General features: G+C 52.7%; 1 protein-coding gene across 13 annotated transcripts in view; it reads left to right on the top strand.

Annotated features, from left to right (window-relative positions):
- The window catches only part of PTPRS (protein tyrosine phosphatase receptor type S), a 92,946-nt gene extending 89,148 nt beyond the window's left edge, over nucleotides 1–3,798 (top strand). For all 13 annotated transcript variants that reach the window (XM_059388742.1, XM_059388741.1, XM_059388739.1 and 10 more), the window contains 5 exons: nucleotides 263–389; nucleotides 592–717; nucleotides 2,307–2,461; nucleotides 2,631–2,766; nucleotides 3,253–3,798. In XM_059388742.1, coding sequence (XP_059244725.1) covers nucleotides 263–389; nucleotides 592–717; nucleotides 2,307–2,461; nucleotides 2,631–2,766; nucleotides 3,253–3,321 — 613 coding nt within the window. In that variant the 3' untranslated portion in view covers nucleotides 3,322–3,798. The remainder of the gene's footprint in view (nucleotides 1–262; nucleotides 390–591; nucleotides 718–2,306; nucleotides 2,462–2,630; nucleotides 2,767–3,252) is intronic.
- Nucleotides 3,799–20,907: the final 17,109 nt, after the last annotated feature.

The following is a 20,907-nucleotide window of genomic DNA, read 5'->3' as shown; positions in this document are numbered from 1 at the left end:
GAGGGGGGGGCAGGAGAGGTTAGCAGGCGTCCTGCTGCCTCTGTGTGGCACTAGAACTTACCCTGAGGCTGAGGGCTTCCCAGGTGCAAAACAGGGTTATGGGGAGGCTTGGGGAGGTGGGGTGGGGGAGGGGCGCTGGCCGGCAGCTCCTGGGGAGGCAGGGGCGTGGCAGGTGGGACCCGCTGGCATGGGCATCAGGCCGGTCCCCAGCCTGGGCCTGCATCTCACCGCTGGCCCTGGTCTCACACGCCCCACACCGCAGGCAGCAGAAGGCCTACATCGCGACGCAGGGGCCGCTGGCAGAAACCACGGAAGACTTCTGGCGCATGCTGTGGGAGAACAACTCTACCATCGTGGTGATGCTGACCAAGCTGCGGGAGATGGGCCGGGTGAGCCACGGATGGGGGCGGGGATGAGCCGCAGGCGGGGCGGGGGCCAGGGGTGAGCCCTGGACCAGGGGTGGGGGGTGAGCCACGGACAGGGAGTGCAGGGGGGACCTGGTGAGCCACAGACCGGAGTGGGGAGGGAGGTGACCACGGACTGGGGGCGGGCCTCAGGCCGGGCTGACCACAGCTGCCGTCCCCTCCACAGGAAAAATGTCACCAGTACTGGCCAGCCGAGCGCTCCGCCCGCTATCAGTACTTCGTAGTGGACCCAATGGCTGAATACAACATGCCTCAGTATATCCTGCGGGAGTTCAAGGTCACGGATGCCCGGGTGAGTGTGGGGAGGAATAGCTGGCAGACGCTGGAATCCCGTCTGCTGCACAGGTCTGGAGGGAGCTTCCCTAGTTGAGGGTAGAAGCAAAGGCCCGGGGGTAGAACCAGGCCCTGGGGGTTGGGCTACTGAGAAGACCAGTCGGTCCCAGCACCAAACAGGTAGGAGAGAGCGCCGAGTCGCGGTGCCGACCCCACAGTGTCTCCCTCGGAGCATGCGCAGCGCCACTCACCAGGGAGCAGGGCCCAAGGGTATGGTGTAGGGGGGCGAGAGCGGGCTGCTCCCCTTGGAGGACGGCGTGGCAGTGCTCCCAGCGTGGTGGGAGAGACGTGACGGTGCAGGGCGGTGGGCCGGGGAGCCCCAGACCAGAAGAGGGTCATGACCGGCGGGGCTGGGTCTCAGCACTGCGCCGGGTGGGGGAGTTGGTGGGTAAGAATGCCGTGGGGAAGCGGGGCTTGCCGGCGGCCCGTAGAGACCCGTAGAGACCCGTAGAGACTGGCAGAGGCAGGGAGCCCTGTGGGGAGACGGGGGATTCCTCCGCGGTGGGGGGGGGGGGGGGGGGGGGGGGGGGGGGGCCGGGGCGGGGGGAGGGGGGGGCCGGGGGGCGGGAGACCCGGCGGGGGGGGCTGGGGGACGTGGCGGAGGGAGACAAGCTCGGACGGGGTTGGGTGGGAGGCAGGCGGGTTGGAGAGTGAGCGCAGGTCCCAGAACGGGGTCCCCCCAGTGGGCCGAGGCGGAGCTGTTCTCAGCCACGCGGTAGGGAGAGAAGCTGGGAGAAGGGCAAGCCTTGGTCCCGCGGGGGTGGAGGAAACCGTGGAAAACGACGTTGGGTCGCGAAGAATGATGGACGCTGGCTGACCAACGCCACCTCTGCCACTGACGGTACAAGAGCGAGGAAGGTGGGAACGGAGGCCGTCAGGGTCGGGTCTCGCTGGAAGGCACCCTTTGGGGGAGAGCACGTGATCGGGAGCGCAGATGGCGAGGGAGAGGCGGAGGAGGTCCGCGGAAGATGGCGCCCGCGGATGGTGACCTGTGGGAAAAGGGCCATTGGGTCACCGTGGCTGGAGGCCAGCGGAGAGGGACGGTGTTGGCTGGCCCTGCTGGAGAGTTGGGGGGAGGGGCGGGCAGAGAAAGTGCAGGGAAGGGGGGGTGGAGGCCACGGATGAGGAGTTACCAGCCCTGGGTGGCGAGAGGTGGGGTGATGGTGCCGGGTGATGCTTTTTAAGGGACAGACGCGAGGGAGGGTTGGGCGGACAGTGGCGCGGTGCTGGGTGGCGAAGGGGGGAGATGCCCCGTAGAGCACGGAGGCGGCGGCCGGGACTGGGGGAGGCAGGTGTCGGGTGCACCAGGGGGCGGCAGCCAACGGTAGCCTTGGATGCCACTTTGGCTGGGCAGATGGCACCGGAGCTGTGGATTGGCGGGCGGTGACATAGGAGAGGACATCGTCGGGGGGTCGGCGGATGGCGAGGAGCGCTGCGTCGGCATCCTTAGATGCTGTCGGACAGCGAGCCCCCAGCGCAGGCGGCGGGATGGGGCATGGGAGGCCCGCCGGCGGGAAGCCAGCCACACGGTCGCTGACCTCATTCCAGGACGGCCAGTCCCGGACGGTCCGGCAGTTCCAGTTCACAGACTGGCCGGAGCAGGGCGTGCCAAAGTCGGGGGAGGGCTTCATTGACTTCATCGGCCAAGTGCACAAGACCAAGGAACAGTTCGGCCAGGACGGTCCCATCTCCGTCCACTGCAGGTGAGCCGTCCCGTGCGCGCCCCACCGGGGGAACTGAGGCCCAGCAAGCGCCGCCTCGAGCCTCGCCCGGGCTCGCGGGTTGGGGCTCTCTCCGGGCCCCAGGAATCGGGCAGCGGCGTGTGGGCCCGTGGGGCACCCGGCCCTGAACGGCTGTGCTCGCCCCCACCAGTGCCGGCGTGGGCAGGACCGGTGTGTTCATCACGCTCAGCATCGTGCTGGAGCGCATGCGGTATGAGGGCGTCGTGGACATCTTCCAGACCGTGAAGATGCTGCGGACCCAGAGGCCGGCCATGGTGCAGACGGAGGTGAGCACCGCGGGCAGGGCCTCTGCGGCCAGCGCCCCTCCCCCCGCCTCGTGTCCTCTTCCATGAGATGGGTGCACACAGTCAGTCTTCACTCTGGATTGTTGTGGGCACAAGTTCCTCGACAGCCGGGGGGGGCCCGCAGGGGAGGAGTCCGACCTTATGACACAAGAGTAGACTGAAATCCAGACCCGAGACGCAGCCCGCAGAGTGGGCAGAGAAGTGTCCGCCCCGGTTCCAAAGTCACAGCAGGTTCAGGGCTCAGCTGGGAACCCCAGACGGGCCGGAGTTCCGGAAGCCCCCAGCGTCGGACCCCCAGCCCCGAGCACCCTGCTGCAGGGGGAGGGGCTCCAGGCAGGTAGAAGGAGGCCCTTCTAGGGTCAGAGCCCAGCCCCGTGGGACACTGTCCCGCAGGAGGCTGACTCCCAAGGGCAATGGGGGGGCCGCAGCTGGGGGCCTGACCGAGCCCGCCCTCGCCTCCCCCTGCAGGACGAGTACCAGTTCTGTTACCAGGCGGCGCTGGAGTACCTCGGGAGCTTTGACCACTATGCAACCTAAAGCCATGGCCGCCGCCGGCCAGACTCCAACGGCCTGGATGCCTCCGCCCCCGCCGGGTGGGCCCCCGAGGCCTGGACCCCCGGCGGCCAGGGCGGGAGGAAGCAGCGGCCACGTGTCTGCGCGGTCCAGGAGTGCCGTGGCGCCCCAGCCCCCCGCGCGGTGCCCAGCAGCCCCCCGGCACCGGCCGCCGCCTTCCGATACTTGGCACATTCCTCATTTCCTTCCGATTCCGAACGAGAGATTCCTGGGGGGGTGGGGGGCAGGGAGCAGGCAGGGGCTCTCCCCTGACCCAGAGGCGGGCGGGGCCGTGCGCTGGAGCCCTGGTCTGCCGGGGGGCCCTCCTGCCCTGCAGCCTGGGGGCGCCGCCGGGCCGGGGGGGTGCAAAATTCAGCTTTCTTTTCAGACTCTGTGTAACCGTATCCAGTGACATTTCTTTTTTTAAATAGTGTATTTTTTTTTTCATTTTTTTTTTTTTAAGAAGAAACAAACAGAAAAAGGAAAAAAAAAGACTCGCCAGTCAACAGATTTAAAAAGAACTTTGCTTATTCCTGTTCCATTCACAGACTAGTCTATTTTTTCACCGTAGAGAACGTTTTTGTGTGATGACCCCATTCGTAGGTGCGGGGGAGGGGGACCCCCCAAGACCCGCCCCCGGGGCACCTGGCTTCCTCCTCCCATCGGCGCTGCCCTCGGGAAGGAGTGCCTCGCTCAAGGACAGGGGGCCCTTGTGCTCCTGGTTTCTTCCTTTTTTTCCTTTTTTTCTTTTTTTTTTTTTTTGCATTTTTCTTCTTTTTTTCTTTTTTAATTCTGAAACATATCAAAGACCGGTCTGAGGGGGGGGGGTGGGGGGGGTAGGGGGCTTCGGCCCACCAGCGTCAGGTTCAGAAACCCACCGGGGTGGGTGCTGCCACCGAGGAGAGGGCAGTGACCCCCACCCCTGCCGCCTGAACCCCCTCCCCCGTCTCCTGCCCCTGAGGAGGAAGACTGAACAAAATGGGGGGGGGGTCCCGCTTCTTCCAGGAGAGAGAGGCCATGTTCTGCCTGGATCGGGGACCCTTTCCCCCTGGGACTATGGGGCAGAAGCAGAAGGATGGGTTCCCCACCCCCCACCCCTGAGCAAGTGAGTTTTTCTCTTTGTACAAGAGCGGATCTGCCGTTGCTTTCAACACTGTTTATTCAAACGGAAGCAGCCGGGTGGTTTTCCCACCTCTGCGTATGTAGATATATCGACTTTGTATTAAAGGAAGATCGTCTGACCCCGGCCGGTGGTGGAGTGTTTGTCATGCCCCCCGTCTGTCCCCGCGGTCGGGTGCCTGCAGGTCCCATGCGTCCTCATTCTGTCACGTGAACAGTCTGGTAAGGAAGGCAGCCCCGAGAGGTAGCGCTGCTTGTCCGAGATCACTCAGGGCCTGAGGGGCCATCGTGGGACTGGAGCCCAGAACCCAGGCTCTGGTCCTCCGCGGCCGCTTCATGTCCTCAGTGGTCATCGTGACCATGGCTGGGCTCTCTGAGGTCCACTGGGGGAGTCATCAGCCTGATTTACAGATAAGGAAACCAGCTCAGAGAGGGACGGACGTCAACCCACAGTCACACAGTGGGTTTGAAGCAGGGCTGGGAGTCGTGCCCTGGTCAGTCTCCTCCATGGCCGGGGGTCAGTGACGGAGTGGGGTCCCTGGAGGGGAGCCTGGGGTTGGAGCCCCTAGTCTTCCCACGCTGGCGGTCACCCGGTGAGTGGATCCAGAGGTCACAGAGAAGCTCCGGGGACACGACAGGGACGTCTCTGTGAGGGCGGGGACTCAGCGTGGGAAGGGGAGGTCGCGCCATTGGAGAAACCATCAGATCCAGCGGTTGGAATATATAAAAGGTGTCACTAAGGCCAGTGCCATGAACAAGCTTCATGAAACAGATTGATCCGGTCGTCAGTCCCCCGTCCCCGTGATTCTCGAACACGCACGGAACATTTATGCAGATCAGCAGCGGAGATCCCCACAGATCCCGAGAAACAAACAGATCAGGGAACCAGACCTTGGCTCCAAGGAGTCGGTTGATGCCGTGACAAAGTTAGCCCCACCTGGGAAGCGCATTTCTGAATAAGGCATAAGTGGAGAGCAGGAATCAGCATAGAAAGCGCAAAGCCTTTGAGCGACTGGTTCCGGGAGTACCGCACACCGTGAAATCGGGGCGACGCAAGGGCTCCCCAGAGGAACACGTGCGGCCTCGGACACGCTGGCAACAAGGAATTCTGAAAAACGAAGGGAGCTTAAGAAATAAACGAAGCCGCTTTCAGTGCCCATAACTGGAAAAGAACAGAATCGATCTAAATAGAAAAGAAAGTTAAAAGTTGGATCGAACCCTGGACAAATGGGATGCTTCTTCTTTTGCATTAACAAGACGAAAAACTTTTTAAAAACACCGAAGGGAGATCCGTCGTAGGTCACGTACACTCAAGAAATGAGAGGAACCGGGAAGGTTGAGAATTAACTACAGACTGAAGCTTTTTTTTTTTTTTAAGATTTTATTTATTTGACAGAGAGAGATCACACGTAGAGAGGCAGGCAGAGAGAGAGGGGGAAGCAGGCTCCCCGCTGAGCAGAGAGCCCGATGCGGGACTCGATCCCAGGACCCTGAGATCATGACCTGAGCTGAAGGCAGTGGCTTAAGCCACTGAGCCACCCAGGCGCCCAGCATTTTTTTTTTTTTTTTTAATTGTGAAACGTATCAGGGGAGTCGAGGAGAAGCAGAGGTGCTGGGGAGGGGGTGACGGAGGCGGCGGGGGGGGGGGGGTCCCTGTCCAGGGGGGGGACGGCAGGGGGGGGGGGGGGGGGGAGGACAGACCATGAAGGAAGGAAGGTGAAGCAGCGTGCGGGACGCGGAGCCGTTCCTGAGCTCTGACGGGTGGGAAGGAGGATCTTCCTAGTAACAGGTTGTGAGACAAAAGGGACCGAACTGTCAGATGCCTTTTTTTCAAGATTTTATGTATTTGAGAGAGTGAGCCAGCGAGAGAACACGAGTTGGGGAACAGAAGGAGAGGGGGAAGCAGACTCCCCACTGAGCGGGGAGCCCGATGCGGGGCTCGATCCCAGGACCCTGGGACTGAGCTGAGGCAGACGCTTAACCGACTGAGCCACCCAGGTGCCCCCCAAACAGTCAGATTCTAACCCAAGCCTGGTCTTACCTGAATCATGCAGGATTTGACCGAGACTGCTGTGCCCTCAAAGGAAGCCCAGCCTTCAGAGCCCCTCTAAGGAAGCATCTCCTTCCCTTCTGTGGTCTCCCGAGCCATTGAAGCAGAGTCTAAATTGGGCCTCCCCATCCTTCCTGGGAACCACACAAGGAGCATCTTTGGGGGAAGTGAATGTGTATGATCCTCAGCTCGTGGGCTCAGCCCTTGAGATGCTCCTGCTTGTGGGGGTAGGAGACGGCGCGATGGATCTGAAGGCTTCCGGGCAACTGAGGACCTTAGGGGATGGCCTCAACCCACAGACATGATCACCAAGACGGCATCTCCAGTCGCCTGGGCCCTTCCCACAGGCTACCATAGCATCCGCCGCCCTTCACGGAGCACGTACCGTATGCCCGGCTCATGGAGTCTCATTTAATCCTTCAACGGTGCACCGGCGGACAGATAAGGAAACTGAGGCTCCAGCAAATCAGGTGCCTCACCCAGGGTCGGCGGGTGGTGAAACCTGGACGAAGAGCCGGGTCTGCCCATTTCCCACAGCCACCGTGAGGCTGGTCCACCTGCCTGTGGCCAGCCTCGCCCACACAGGGCAGCCGCGGGCTGGAAGGGACAGAGGCTAGAGCAGGAGCCATCAGCAAGCCCGTCACCGAGGGGCCAAAGCATTTAGGGCTCAGGGGGGCCGGGGACAATGCACGCTGTCCTAAACAGCAGCCCCTTAACGTGTTTAAAGCAAAGATGCCCCCGAGAAAGAAGTCAGTCGAACCACAGCAGGACAGGAGACCGATCCTCACTTGGGAATGCAAAGACCAAACTGTCAAAACAGGATCCTGAGGAGATGACACAACAGCCAACATGATCAGAGCCGCACGGAACCAGGAAGGTACGTTCTGTCCGAACGCTTGGAGCCGTCCCAGAACCAGACCCCGTGGGAGGCCATAACGGCAAACATTGAGACTTCACGCAGTAGCCCCAACACGATAAACATGATGAATCGGTGTCGATCCGAAGTTGCTCGGGTCCGCGGGGTTGGAAGAGCTTAAACACGACTGGAAGGCAAATCGTACCTGAAGTACAAGATGTTTAGGGCAGGGTGGCAAGTCCATTGCTAATGAAAATCCAAACTGGACTCTGAGGTCATTTTGACGTCTTAAACGCATTTGTGGGGGGAGGGAGCTCACTGAAATAAGCAGCCAAAGAAGGGCTCAGAGGGAAATACGTAGCCTTTATCTCAACTAGGAAGGAAGATAACTGAAAATAAACTAAGATTTCACCTCAAGCATCTACCCAAAAAAGACCAACCCAAGGAAATTCTAGGGAAAATATTAAGAAAATCAGAAATTAGGGGCAGCCGGGTGGCTCAGTCAGGTACGCGTCTGACTCCCGGTTTGGGCTCGGGTCATGATGTCAGGGTCCTAGGATCGGGGGTGGGGGGCTGCTCCCTCCCCTTCTGCTCCTCCCCCCACTCACAAGCTCTCTCTCCCTAAAATCTTTTTAAAAAATCAAATTAAGAAATGGGGAACTACAGCAGCAACAGACACAAAATAATATAAAAAGCTGAATCTTTGGAAACACCTATAACAAGAGGCAGACCTGCGGCAGAAAGACGGTACAAATAAACCTTAGGGGCGGTGTTAGGGGTGGCAGGGGACCGACACCTCTTGCAGGAGAGACATTTTAAAGGATGAGCTTACACCACGAATGTACAACTCTATGCCACTAAATGCATGAAATGGTCGAAAGAACCCAAGTTAATAAACACCAAAATGAGAACGAAGCCACGAAAAAGTGAGTCACCTTCGGAAATACTGAAATGATGGTGGAACATCTATTCCCCTCACAAGGTGCCGTCCCAGATGGTTCTTCAGGTGAGTGAGTTTTCCCAAATCTTCAGGAAGAGAAGACTTGGGTGCCTGGGTGGCTCAGTGGGTTGAGCCACTGCCTTTGGCTCAGGTCATGATCCCAGGGTCCTGGGATCGAGCCCCGCATCGGGCTCTCTGCTCAGCAGGGAGCCTGCTTCCTCCTCTCTCTCTCTCTGCCTGCCTCTCTGCCTACTTGTGATCTCTGTCTGTCAAATAAATAAATAAATTCTTTAAAAAAAAAAAAAAGAAGAGAAGACTTGCATCTTTTATAAACTGCGTCAGCTGTTAGAAACACAGCACTCAAGCTATAACAATATCTAAGGAAAAACAACAGGACATCCTGCCAATGTGCCCAGAGGCCAAAATGCTAAGAAAATACTGGCCAACTGAGCATCTCTTTAACAGAACAGGATGTTATGGGTCAGCAGGGAAAGACAAAATCTACTCCAACCACAGCGAGTACCGGTGCTGCCTTGGAGAACAATTTGACGGTATCAAGTGGAAGGTGGACATTACCTCGACCCAGAAACCTGGATGGTATCTTGCAGACACTGTAGCGGGGGCCTGAGGAGGCGTGTACAGGTACAGCTGTAGTGAGATTGTATTTATTTGTAAAGATTTTATTTACTTGGGATGCCTGCATGGCTTGGTCAGTTACGCATCTGGCTTGAGGTCAGGTCATGATCCCGGGGTCCTGGGGCAGAGTCCTGCCTTAGGCTCTCCCTCTCCCCTCCCTTGAATAAATAAAATATTAACCCAAAAAACTCATCTATATGGCAAACCTACCCCCAAACAATCTACTGATTCAATGCAATCCGTATAAAAATCCCGAAGATCTTTTTTTTGCAGGAATAGCAACGTCAAATCTCATTTTCTTTTGAAATTGCAAAGGGCTTGGAAAAGACAACACAATCTTGAAATAGAGCAATAAACTCAGAGGACTCACGCTTCCTGATTTCAAAACTTAGACTAATCAAAATACCGTGAGATTGGCATAAGCACAGACCTATAAATCAGCGGAATAGAACCGAGAATCCAGAAAACCCATACGTCTATGACCAATAGATTTTCTACAGGGGTGTCAACGCCATTCAATGAGGAATGAACAGTTCTCTGTTATTTATCTTTTTAGAGAGAGAAAGAGAAGGGGGGAGCACGGAGGGCAGAGGAAGAGGGAGAGAGAATCTGAAGCAGACTCTGCAGTGAGAGCAGAGCCCAAAGTGGGTCTCGATCTCACAATTGGAGCTGAACCCAAGAGTCGGTCGCTTAACCAACCGTGCCACCCAGGTGCCCCAAAGAACGAACAGTCTTAAACAAATGGTGCGGGGACAACTGGAAATCCACATACAACAGAATGAAATTGAGTCTCTACCTCACACCATATCGAAAAATGAACTCAAATGGCTCAAAGACCTTACTTAGAGGTAAACTATGAAACTCTTAGAAAAACTTGTTCAGGGGCGCCTGGGTGGCTCAGTGGGTTAAGCCACTGCCTTCAGCTCAGGTCATGATCTCAGGGTCCTGGGATCGAGTCCCACATTGGGCTCTCTGCTCAGCAGGGAGCCTGCTTCCTCCTCTGTCTCTCTGCCTACTTGTGATCTCTCTCTGTCGAATAAATAAATAAAATCTTTAAAAAAAAAAAAAAAGAAAAGAAAAACTCGTTGATAAGCAAAAAAAAAAATTTGGCTAAAAAAAAAAATTCAGGAAAAGGGTATACAGGTATATCCAACTATGTATAGTGTTTTACTTTTTTAAGTTAGGAGGTGAGGATATGCTATTATATTATTTTTGTGCATCAGGAATACAGAATAATAAATCTATCAATGGGAAAAGGAAGAGATATCACCTGATTTTAAAAAATAAACAACTTGGACGCCTGGGTGGCTCAGTGGGTTAAGCCTCTGCCTTCAGCTCGGGTCATGATCTCAGAGTCCTGGGATTGAGCCCCACATCGTTGGGCTCCCTGCTCAGTGAAGAGCCTCCTTCTCTCTCCCCTAGCTCATGCTCTGGCTTCCTCCCTCTTTCTCAAATAAATAAATAAAATCTTTGGGGGTCCTGGGTGGCTCAGTGGGTTAAGCCTCTGCCTTCTGCTCAAGTCCTGGTCTCAGGATCCTGGGATTGAGCCCTGTATCAGGCTTTTGGCTCAGCGGGGAGCCTGCTTCTCCCTCCTCCCCCGCCTGCCTCTCTGCCTACTTGTGATCTCTGTCTATCAAATAAACAAATAAATAATCTTCATTAAAAAGCAATAAATAAATAAATAAACAATTTCTTTAACTTTATTCCTTGGTAATGTTGAAATTTTAGAAGAAGTGTTGGCAAAGTATGTTGGTAAAGAACCACTTAGAGGGCGCCTGGGTGGCTCAGTGGGTTGGGCCGCTGCCTTCGGCTCGGGTCATGATCTCAGGGTCCTGGGATCGAGTCCCGCATTGGGCTCTCTGCTCAGCAGGGAGCCTGCTTCCTCCTCTCTCTCTCCGCCTGCCTCTCTGCCTACTTGTAATCTCTCTCTGTCAAATAAATAAATAAATCTTTAAAAAAAAAAAAAAAAGAACCACTTAGAAATATTTCAGCCTTTGCAGACTAGAAGGTCTGGGTGTAACCAGTCGGCTGGGGTGCTATGTCACTGAAGCAGTTCCAGATAAAACAAATGGGCATGGCCGTGTTCCAATAAAATATGATTTAGAAAAATGGACAAGAGCTTGGCTTTGGCCCCCAGGCCATGATTTACACACATGTCAATCCCTAATTTACAAACATGTCCATTGTATTCAGAAATGAGACAAGGAATATCTATTATCATAACAACCCTTTCATGTAATACTAGAGACACCAGCCAATGCAATAAGATAAGAACAAGAAATGAGGTACATGTGTAAAAAAGACAAAGACAAAGCTTTGAATATTGCCTACCTAGACAACTCCAACAAATCATCTTAAATTGTATTAGAAGTAATAAGGAAATCCAGCAAAATACCGATTATGAAGCCACCATAAAAAGTCACTGGCCTATTTCTAAAGCTGATGCTGCTCAACCAAGAACATTCCAGCCATGGATAGCTCTGATCCAATTTCTTTCTTTCTTTTTTTTTTTTTTTTTAGGATTTTATTTATTTGACAGAGAGAGTAGGCAGAGAGATAGGAGGAAGCAAGCTCATCACTGAGCAGAGAGCCCTATGTGGGGCTCGATCCCAGGACCCCAGGATCATGGCCTGAGCTGAAGACAGATGCTTAACCCACTGAGCCATGCAGGTGCCCTCTGATCCAATTTCTTATCAGCTGCTCAGCATGCTCATATTTAGACCTTTGTGACCATTTGCCCACAGGCCAGAAGAAAGTAATTTTCCATGCAAAAGAAAGGCCCAGAGGCGCCTGGGTGGCTCAGTCAGTTAAGCCTCTGCCTTCAGCTCAGGTCATGATCTCAGGGTCTTGGGATCGAGCCCCACATTGTTGGGCTCCCTGCTCAGTGAAGAGCCTCCTCTCTCCCCTAGCTTGTGCTCTGGCTCCCTCCCTCTTTCTCAAATAAATAAATAAAATCTTCAGGGGTCCTGGGTGGCTCAGTGGGTTAAGCCTCTGCCTTTGGCTCAAGTTCTGGTCTCAGGATCCTGGGATCCAGTCCTGTATCAGGCTCTCTGCTCAACCGGGGAGCCTGCTTCCCACCAACCCTGTCTGCCTGCCTCTCTGCCTACTTGTGCTCTCTCTGTCAAATAAATAAATCTTTTAAAAAATATTTTTTTAAAAAAAGCATAATACTATTTAAAAATATGAAATGAAAATAAATAAAATCTTTTAAAAATAATAAGAGAGATTTTTATAAAAATAAAAGAGAGATCCACCCAGCTCCCACACGTGGCATTTGAGCCTGACTCTCTCTGCAAAGTCAGGCAGAACTCACTGGTTCTTCTCTACCCTTTTTGCATAGCCAGTTAGTGTTCTCTCTCTGGGTTTCTGGTACTTATTTGAAAGAAGGGATTTTTTTTTTTTTAAGTCATTGTTTTGTATCACTGTGATGTGCACAAGTATTACCTGGTGTCAAGTTAGCTATGAGATAGAAACTTCAGAAAAAGAAGGAAGCAAGGGAGGAAATTAATAATGACAACAACAATGATAAAGTTAGTGGGTGAAAAAAATGGTTGTAAAAAGGGATATTTGCAGAGTCTCAAAGTATCTACACACAAGATGCTTTTTAATTACAAGAGAAAAGAAAGAACTTTACAGTGAGGATGCCTGGCCAACAAGACTTTAACCAAGTGATCAAAGTCAACGCCTCCCCAACAATGAGATATTCTGACATCACGTGCCTCCTGATACACTGCACTGAGAAGGACACGGTATTGTTTCTGTGGTATTCTTGCTGCCCAAGGCACCTTCTCAATTGAATCATGAGTAATCACCAGGCAGACTCAAGTTAAACCAACCAGTACCCTGTAGAGTGTTGAGACTATGAAAGACCAAAGAATGAAGATCTGTCACAAACCAGAGACCAAGGGAGCATCATGACAAAATGCAACTTGGGGTTCTAGATTGAATTCTAGACCAGACAAAGGACATGAGAGACAAAACTGAAATTTGAATAAAGTCTGTAGATGAGTTACTGGTAGTCTGTCGATGTTAATTTCCTGGTTTCAGTCGAGGTTCTGGGTTTATGTAAGATGCTAACATTAGGAGAGGCTGAGTGAGGAACACAGAGGAAATCTCTACTATTCTAGCAATTTCTTTGTGGGTATAAAACCATTTCAAAATAAACAGTTATAATTTTCACTGAATTATAATTCACATACAATATTAAGTTTGCTTCCAATATACATAATAGTGATTTGATGTTTTTATACATGATGAAATAGTCACCATGATAGGTCCAATTAACATCTATCACCATAGAAAGACATTTTTTAATTTTATTTATTTGAGAGAGAGAGAGAGAGTGGGATTGAATGGAAGAGCAGAGGGGGAGGGAGAGGAATAAGCAGATGCTACACTGAGCAGAGAGCCTGATGCAGGGCTCGATCCCAGGACCCTGAGATCATGATCTCAGCCCAAGTCAAGTGTCGGATGTTCAATCAACTAAACCACCCGGGTGCCCCCACCATATAAAGTTATTACAGTATTATTGTATAACTGGAACTCTGGACCTCTTAATCTCCTTCACCTATTTTACCCATCACGCCCCCCCAACCCCTCTCCCCTCTGGCAATCAACAGTTTTTTCTCCATGAGTCTATTTCTCTTTTGTTTTTTTAGAGCCCCCATATAAGTGACATCATATAGCATTTGTCTTTTTCTAACTTATTTCACTTCGCATAATACCCTCGGGTCCATCCACGTTGTCACAAATGGCAAGACTTCATTCCCTTTTAGGGCCGAGTAATAGCCATTCCTCGTCGCTGGACCATTTCGGCCGCTCCCAGACCTTGGCTCTTGTCAATAACACTGCCGTGGACGCAGGGGCGCGTATCTCTTGTCAGCTTAAGAGTTTGTGGTTCTCAAACACAGAGAAGTGGGATTGCTGGGTCACATGGTGGTTCCATTTTTAATTTTTTAGGAACCCCCATACTATTTTCTACGGAGGCTGCACCAATTTACCTCCTCACCAACATGCATGATGCTCCCCTTTCCCCACACGCTAACCAACACTTGCTGTTTCTTGCGATTTTGGTTCTAGCTGTTCTGACAGGTGTGAGGTGGTATGTCACTGTGGTTTGGGTTTGCCTGTCCCTGATGACGAGGGACGCCGAGCATCTTTTCATGTATCTGCTGGCCATCTGGATGTCTTCTTTGGAAAAACATCTGTTCAGATCTTCTGCCCAGTTTCTAATCCAGTCGTTTCTTTGTTGTTGTTGTGTTAAGTTGTAGGAGTTCTTCATATAGCTTGGGTATCAACCCCGCATCGGATATACTACTTACAAGTATCTTCTCCCGTGCGCTAGGCTGCCTTTTCGTTTTGTTTGTGCTTTCCTTTGCTGTGCAGAAGCCTTTTAGTGTAATGGAGTCCGTTTGTTTTTGCCGTTGTCGCCCTTGCCTAAGGGGCCAGATCCAGAAGAATAAGGCTAAGCTGATGTCAGAGAGCTCAATGCCTACCTTTTCTTTGAGGACTTTGATGGTTTCTTGTCTTACTTTCAAGCCTTTAGCCCACTTTGAGTTCATTTTCATGTATGGTGTAGGAAAGTGGTCCAGTCTCCCCAACCCCATTAGTTAAAGAGGGAGTCTTTCCCCACTATAGGTTTTGTCCCCTTTGTTGTAGATGAACCGACCATATCAGTGTGGGTTTAAAAGTTAGGATCAGCCAAAGGGGCACGTGCACCCGAATGTTTATAGCAGCAGTGTCCACAATAGCCAAACTATGGAAAGAACCTAGATGTCCATCAACAGATGCATGGATCAAGAAGATGTGGTATATATACACAATGGAATACTATGCAGCCATCAAAAGAAATGAAATCTTGCCATTTGCGACAACATGGATGGAACTAGAGCGTATCATGCTTAGCGAAATAAGTCAAGCAGAGAAAGACAACTATCATATGATCTCCCTGATATGAGGAAGTGGTGATGCAACATGGGGGCTTAAGTGGGTACGAGAAGAATCAATGAAACAAGATGGGATTGGGAGGGAGACAAACCATAAGTGACTCTTAATTTCACAAAACAAACTGAGGGTTGCTGGGGGGAGGGGGGTTGGGAGAAGGGGGGTGGGGTTATGGACATTGGGGAGGGTATGTGCTTTGGTGAATGCTGTGAAGTGTGTAAACCTGGCGATTCACAGACCTGTACCCCTGGGGATAAAAATATATGTTTATAAAAAATTTTAAAAACAATTAAAAAAAAAGTTAGGATCAGGGACGCCTGGGTGGCTCAGTCGGTGAATCCTCTGCCTTCCGTTCAGGTCATGATTCCAGAGTCCTGGGATCGAGTCCCAGATTGGGCTCCTTGCTCAGCAGGGAGCCTGCCTCCTACTCTGCCTGCTTGTGCTTTCTCTCTCTCTCTGACAAATAAATAAATAAAATCTTTAAAAAAAAAAAAAGTTAGGATCGGGGCACCTGGTTGGCATAGCCGTTTGTGGGTCCAACTCTTGGTTTCAGCTCGAGTCGTGATCTCAGGCTTGTGGGGTTGAGCCCCATGTTGGGCTCCGTGCTCAGTGGAGAGTCTGCTTGGGATTCTCTCTCCCCAGCTGCCCCTTCCCCTACCCTACCTCACTCCCTCCCCGATGAATAAATCTTTTTTTAAAGTTTAAAAATAAATAAATAAATAAAAGTCAGGATCATTTTTTAGAGTCAGCTATGTGTAAAACAGCAATAGCCAATGAGATGTTATAAATACCAAAGAGCCGGGGTGGTAGGGATGGGCGCTGGGGCCTGGGTGGAGGGGGGCGTGGGGCCTCAGTGTTGACGAGGCAAGGGGTTCAGATCTGTGAGAAAAACAGGGTTCTGGACGTGGGCGACAGGGGTGGGGTGTCACACAATAAAGTGACCACACTTGATGCCGCTGGGTGGGCTCACGGCAGCTGGACTTGTGGGATTCAGGGGAAGTGGTGCTGAGGGGTCCCCAGGGTGGGATCCTAAAACACCATGAGGTTCCGCCTGGTTCTCGGAGACGTTCATTTGGAAGCTCCTTCTCCGGACACGGTCCCCTGGGCTCCCGCCATGTGGTTATGAAGTCCCACCCACATGGAGAGGCCCCATGTGAGCACCCTGGTCTGCAACCCTGACCTGTTAGATGCGGACCAAACATCAGGCCATGGAAACGAGCCACCCCCCACTCCCGTGTGGTCCAGACGACCGACCCGCAACATTCTGGAGTCCTTGGGGCTTCCCGTGGGAAGTTTGCAACACAGACCAGAGCAGAGGGCAAGAATGCAGCCAGGATGAAAGGTGGGGAGACCGTTCCTTTGCTTTTTGCAGTCAGACTTCTGCTTAGTTAGTTATTGATAGGGGGGGGGGGGGGGGAGAGAGAGAGAGAATCTCAAGCAGGCTCCATGCCCAGCGTGGAGACCAATGTGGGGCTCCATCTCATGACCCCGAGATCATGACCTGAGCAGAACTCGAGTCAGAGTCTTCATTGACTGAGGCACCCAGGGGCTCCAAGATTTCTGATTGGTGAAATGTGACTAAAAATGGTGATGATGTGACTAAAAATGAATTCAAAAAGTGAAGGAAAGCCCTTCTAACCATTATCACCTATTAAAGACGTCACAGGGGCGCCTGGGTGGCTCAGTGGGTTAAGCTGCTGCCTTCGGCTCAGGTCATGATCCCAGGGTCCTGGGATCTAGTCCCGCATCGGGCTCTCTGCTCAGCAGGGAGCCTGCTTCCTTCTCTCTCTCTCTCTGCCTGCCTCTCAGTGTACTTGTAATTTCCCTCTGTCAAATAATAAATAAATAAATAAATAATCTTTAAAAAAAAAAAAAAAAAGACGTCACAGCAGCCCAGGAGACTGAAGACACTGCAAAACTTTGCTAACGATGTTGTCTCCTCTTGGGGCCCCATCACTATCACAAAAAACGACTACCACTTGAGTGATAATTGTCGTATTTCAGACTGCTGCGATCAGGTACCGTCATCATCCCCATTGTGCAGATGAGAAAGCAGAGGCACAGAGAGGTTAAGTAGCTTGCCCAAGAACACACAGCCAGGCAATAGAAGAGGCAGGATTTGAACCTGGACATTCTGGCACGAGAGTGTTCCTGGTATCAAATAAACCTCGTGTCGGGCCCTGGATATTCAAGAGTGCACAAGACACATGACCACCACCGCGCCCCTGCCCCCATGGGGTCTGGTGCCAAGCGGGGGAAACAGACCCACAAATTAAATTTCTGTGCCATTTTGCCACGGAGAACGCAAGCTGGGAAGTAGGCAGGAGGGGGTTGGAAAGGCTCCCCAGGGATGCGGGGAGCAGATTTTAATGTCCTCGTGGAGGTGGAGGGCGGAAGGCTCAGCCGTGCAGAGGTGAGCAAGGGACCACAGCTGCTGGGGACCGTGCGGACAGACATAAAGTCACCGGCCCCCCCGGCCCATTCACTTTTACTGTGGGGGGCCGTTCCCCTCTGAAGGTCAGCGTTTGTGTCCACAAGCTCAGACGGGGCCGAGGGGGGAAGCTGGATGCCGATACTGGAGGAGCAGGGGGGCTGCCGGCTGTGCCCGGGGGACCCCTGCGGTCCCAGCCACCTCCTGCACAGCCCCTCCCTCCCGCCAGAGTCCGCGCCCGCCGCAGGCAGGGACCACGGCAGGCTGGGTGCGCCCCACGCGCCCCGGGAACGCCTCCCCCTGGCTGTCCAGCCAGCCTGATCTGCCTTCTGCCTCTCTATGGGGTTAAACTGGGTGGTATGGGCTGAACGGTGTCCCGCCTCACCCGGCCAATTCTGTGTGGAAATCCCGCCCCTCAGAGAGGTGGTATAGGAGGCCTTTGGGGGAGGTGCCGAGGCGTGAGGTGGAGCCCACGCAAACGAAATTCGTGCCCGTATCCGGTACCCCAGGGAGGGACACACAGGCAGCTCAGTGGGAGAAGTGCCTGCCTTCAACTTGGGTCATGACCCCAGGGTGCTGGGATCAAGTCCTGCATCGGGCTCTCTGCGCAGCGGGGAGCCTGCTTCCCCCTCTCCCCCTGCCCTCCCCCTGCTTGTGTTCTCTCTGACAAATAACGTCTTAAAATAAAGTCTGTGTCCTTCCGATGATACACGAGAACACAGCAAGAAGGACCTGGCTATGAACCAGGTGGTGGGTTCCCACCAGCCATGAACCTGCCAGCGTCCGGATTTTGGGCTTCCAGCCTCCAGGACTGTGGGAAATATATTCCTGTTATTTATAAGCTGCGTAATCCCTGGGCTCCAGGGCAGCAGACCCCCGCACCCGCCACAGTGAGAGAGAGAATCCCGGGGGGTCTCCTCCTCAGGGACAACCGCTGTTCTGATGTCTGTCACCGTCAATCAGTCCTGCCCATTCTCAAGCTTTCTAGAAAGAAATCACGTTGGGGCGCCTGGGTGGCTCAGTGGGTTAAGCCTCTGCCTTCGGCTCAAGGCATGATCTCAGGGTCCTGGGATCGAGCCCTGCATTGGGCTCTCTGCTCAGCAGGGAGCCTGCTTCCTCCTCTCTGCCTGCCTCTCTGCCTGCTTGTGATCTCTCTCTCTCTGTGTCAAATAAATGAATAAAATCTTTAAAAAAAAAAAATCACATGCTCTGTTCTCTTCAGGGTCTGGCCTCATTCACTCTATGATAGGACGAGGACATCGCCGTGTGGCACTGCATGCCACTCCCTTTCTGTGATGCCCATTTTCCCGCTGCTCCACCGTATTTGTGGCAGGGACATTTCTCCTGCTGTCGACAAGCATGTGGGTTTGCTTCTAGTTTGGGACCCAAGCTGCTGCGGACATTCTTACACAATGGCTCAGAAAACTACGTTCCGCAAGATGCTATCATGGCGCCGTGATGCGGAGCCAGGCTTGGGGCCAACACCAGGAGCGGAACTGCTGGGTCTTCGTTGTCTTCTCTTGTTTTATTTATTTATTTTTTTTGTAAAGATTTTACTTATTTGTCAGAGAGAATGAGTGAGCACAAGCAGAGGGAGCAGCAGGCTTCCCGCCGAGCAGGGAGCCCCACATGGGGCTCGATCCCAGGATCTCAGGGTCCTGAGCCGAAGGCAGACGCTCAGCTGACTGAGCCCCCGGCTGCCCCTGGACATCTTTCCATGTGTCTCTTGGTCACCTGTGTATCTTCTTCCGAGAAATGTTTATTCGGATCCTTTACTCATTTTAAAATGGGGTTACTTGGGTTTTTTGTTACTGAGTTGTTTGTGTTCCTTCTACATTTTGGAGAGGAACCCCTTATCAGAGGTCGTGGTCGCAAACATTTTCTCCCCTCCGCTAGGCGGTCACCCCACTCTGTTGATGGCTCCCTTTCCTGTGCGGAAGCTTTTTAAAAGTTTGGCGAAATCCCACTTGCCCATTTTTCCTTTCGGCGTCGTGTTGAAAAAACCATCACCCGGATCAATGTCATGAAGGTTTTCGCCTGTTTTCTTCTAGCATCTTATAATTTCGGTTCTCACATTTACACCTTCAATGAATTTTGAGTTGATTTTGGCATATGGGGTCAGATAAGGGTCTGATTTCCCTGTCCTGCACTTGGCTGTTCTGTTCCCCCAAGACCGGTTACTGAAGAGACTTCCCCTCCCGCTGTGTGTTCTCGGCACTCTTGTCGAAGACCAGTCGATCGCAGAAGCGTGGGTCTGCTTCTGGGCTCTCTCTTCTGTTCTGCCAACCTGGGTGTCTGTGTTTCCGCCGGTACCATACTGTTTTGAGGACTACAGCCCTGCAGGACCGTCTGAGATCAGGGACAGGTGATGCCTCCAGCTTTGTTCTTCTCCCTCAAGACTTTTTTGTTGTTACTCAGGGACTTGAGTGGCTCCATATGGATTTTCGAATTGTTCTATCTCTACCAAAAACACACCACTGGAATTTGGGTGACAATTACACTGAATCTACAGATGACTCTGGGGACTATGGACATTGAAACAATGTTAGTTCTTGCAATCCACGGGGATACGGAATATCTTTCCATTTGTTTGTGTCTTTGATCTGTGCCTTATATAATTTTCAGGGCACACAGTTTTCACCCCCTCGGTAACACGGATTCCTACGTATTTTATTCTTTCTGATGCTATCGTCATGGGATGTCTGTGTGACCCCTTTCTGGTAGCAGTTCATTGTTGGTGCACAGAAATGCACCCGGTCTGTGTATACGGACTTCGGGTGCTGCAACTTTACTGAATCCCATCTGTGTTCTAGCAAGTTCCTGGTGGGCTTGTGGGGGTCCTGTAGGCATGATCCTGCCGTCTACAAACAGACAATTTGGCTTCTTGTCCCAATCAGATGCGTTTCCTCTTCTTTTCCAGCCTGACAGCTCTGGCGCGGGCTTCCAGGATGACGTCGAATAGAAGAGTGGGCATCATTGTCTTTGTCCCCAGCTTAGAGGAAGATCTCCTACCTTCACAGTTTTGAGTCTGGTGGGAGCTTATGGTTAAGTTTAAAGAGTTATTTGTGCTTGTGGGAGGGTAGCCATCCTGTATCAAAAGTGTCTTTTGCAAATATATTCTCCTACGTATTTACTCTCACGATGGTCTGTCACGGACACAGGCGACACCAGTTGTGACTCTATAGAGTCTGATTGTGAATCAAAATGAGGCGAGCCGAGTGAGGCAGGCTGGCCGGGAACCAGCTAAGGGGTGCCCAGCCCTTGGAACGCCCCGGGGGGACGACCTGCTGAATGATGATGAATGAACGGTGAGGACCAGGCTCGACATGAAAATTGTTCTTTTAACCAAAAAAAAAAAAGAGAGAGAGAGAAAGAACCTCAAAAGCCAGGTTTTTTTTCTCCAGCTCAGCCTGTAACTGCTGAATTCATTCAAATCCAGAAGAAAGGGGAAAGGAAGCAGGCGAATTCTAATTTTCTCTTTGCATTTCAATGAGGGCAAACAATGGGCGGCTGCGGCCGGAGGGCTTCAGGCGAGGCTGCCCGCCCCCCCCGCAGCCCCCCAGACCGGAGCGCGGGCCGGACCCTACAAAGGAAGG

The sequence above is a fragment of the Mustela nigripes genome, chromosome 2, assembly GCF_022355385.1.
Source record: "Mustela nigripes isolate SB6536 chromosome 2, MUSNIG.SB6536, whole genome shotgun sequence".
Lineage (NCBI taxonomy): Eukaryota > Metazoa > Chordata > Mammalia > Carnivora > Mustelidae > Mustela > Mustela nigripes.
This window is presented reverse-complemented; position numbering and strand designations above follow the sequence as displayed.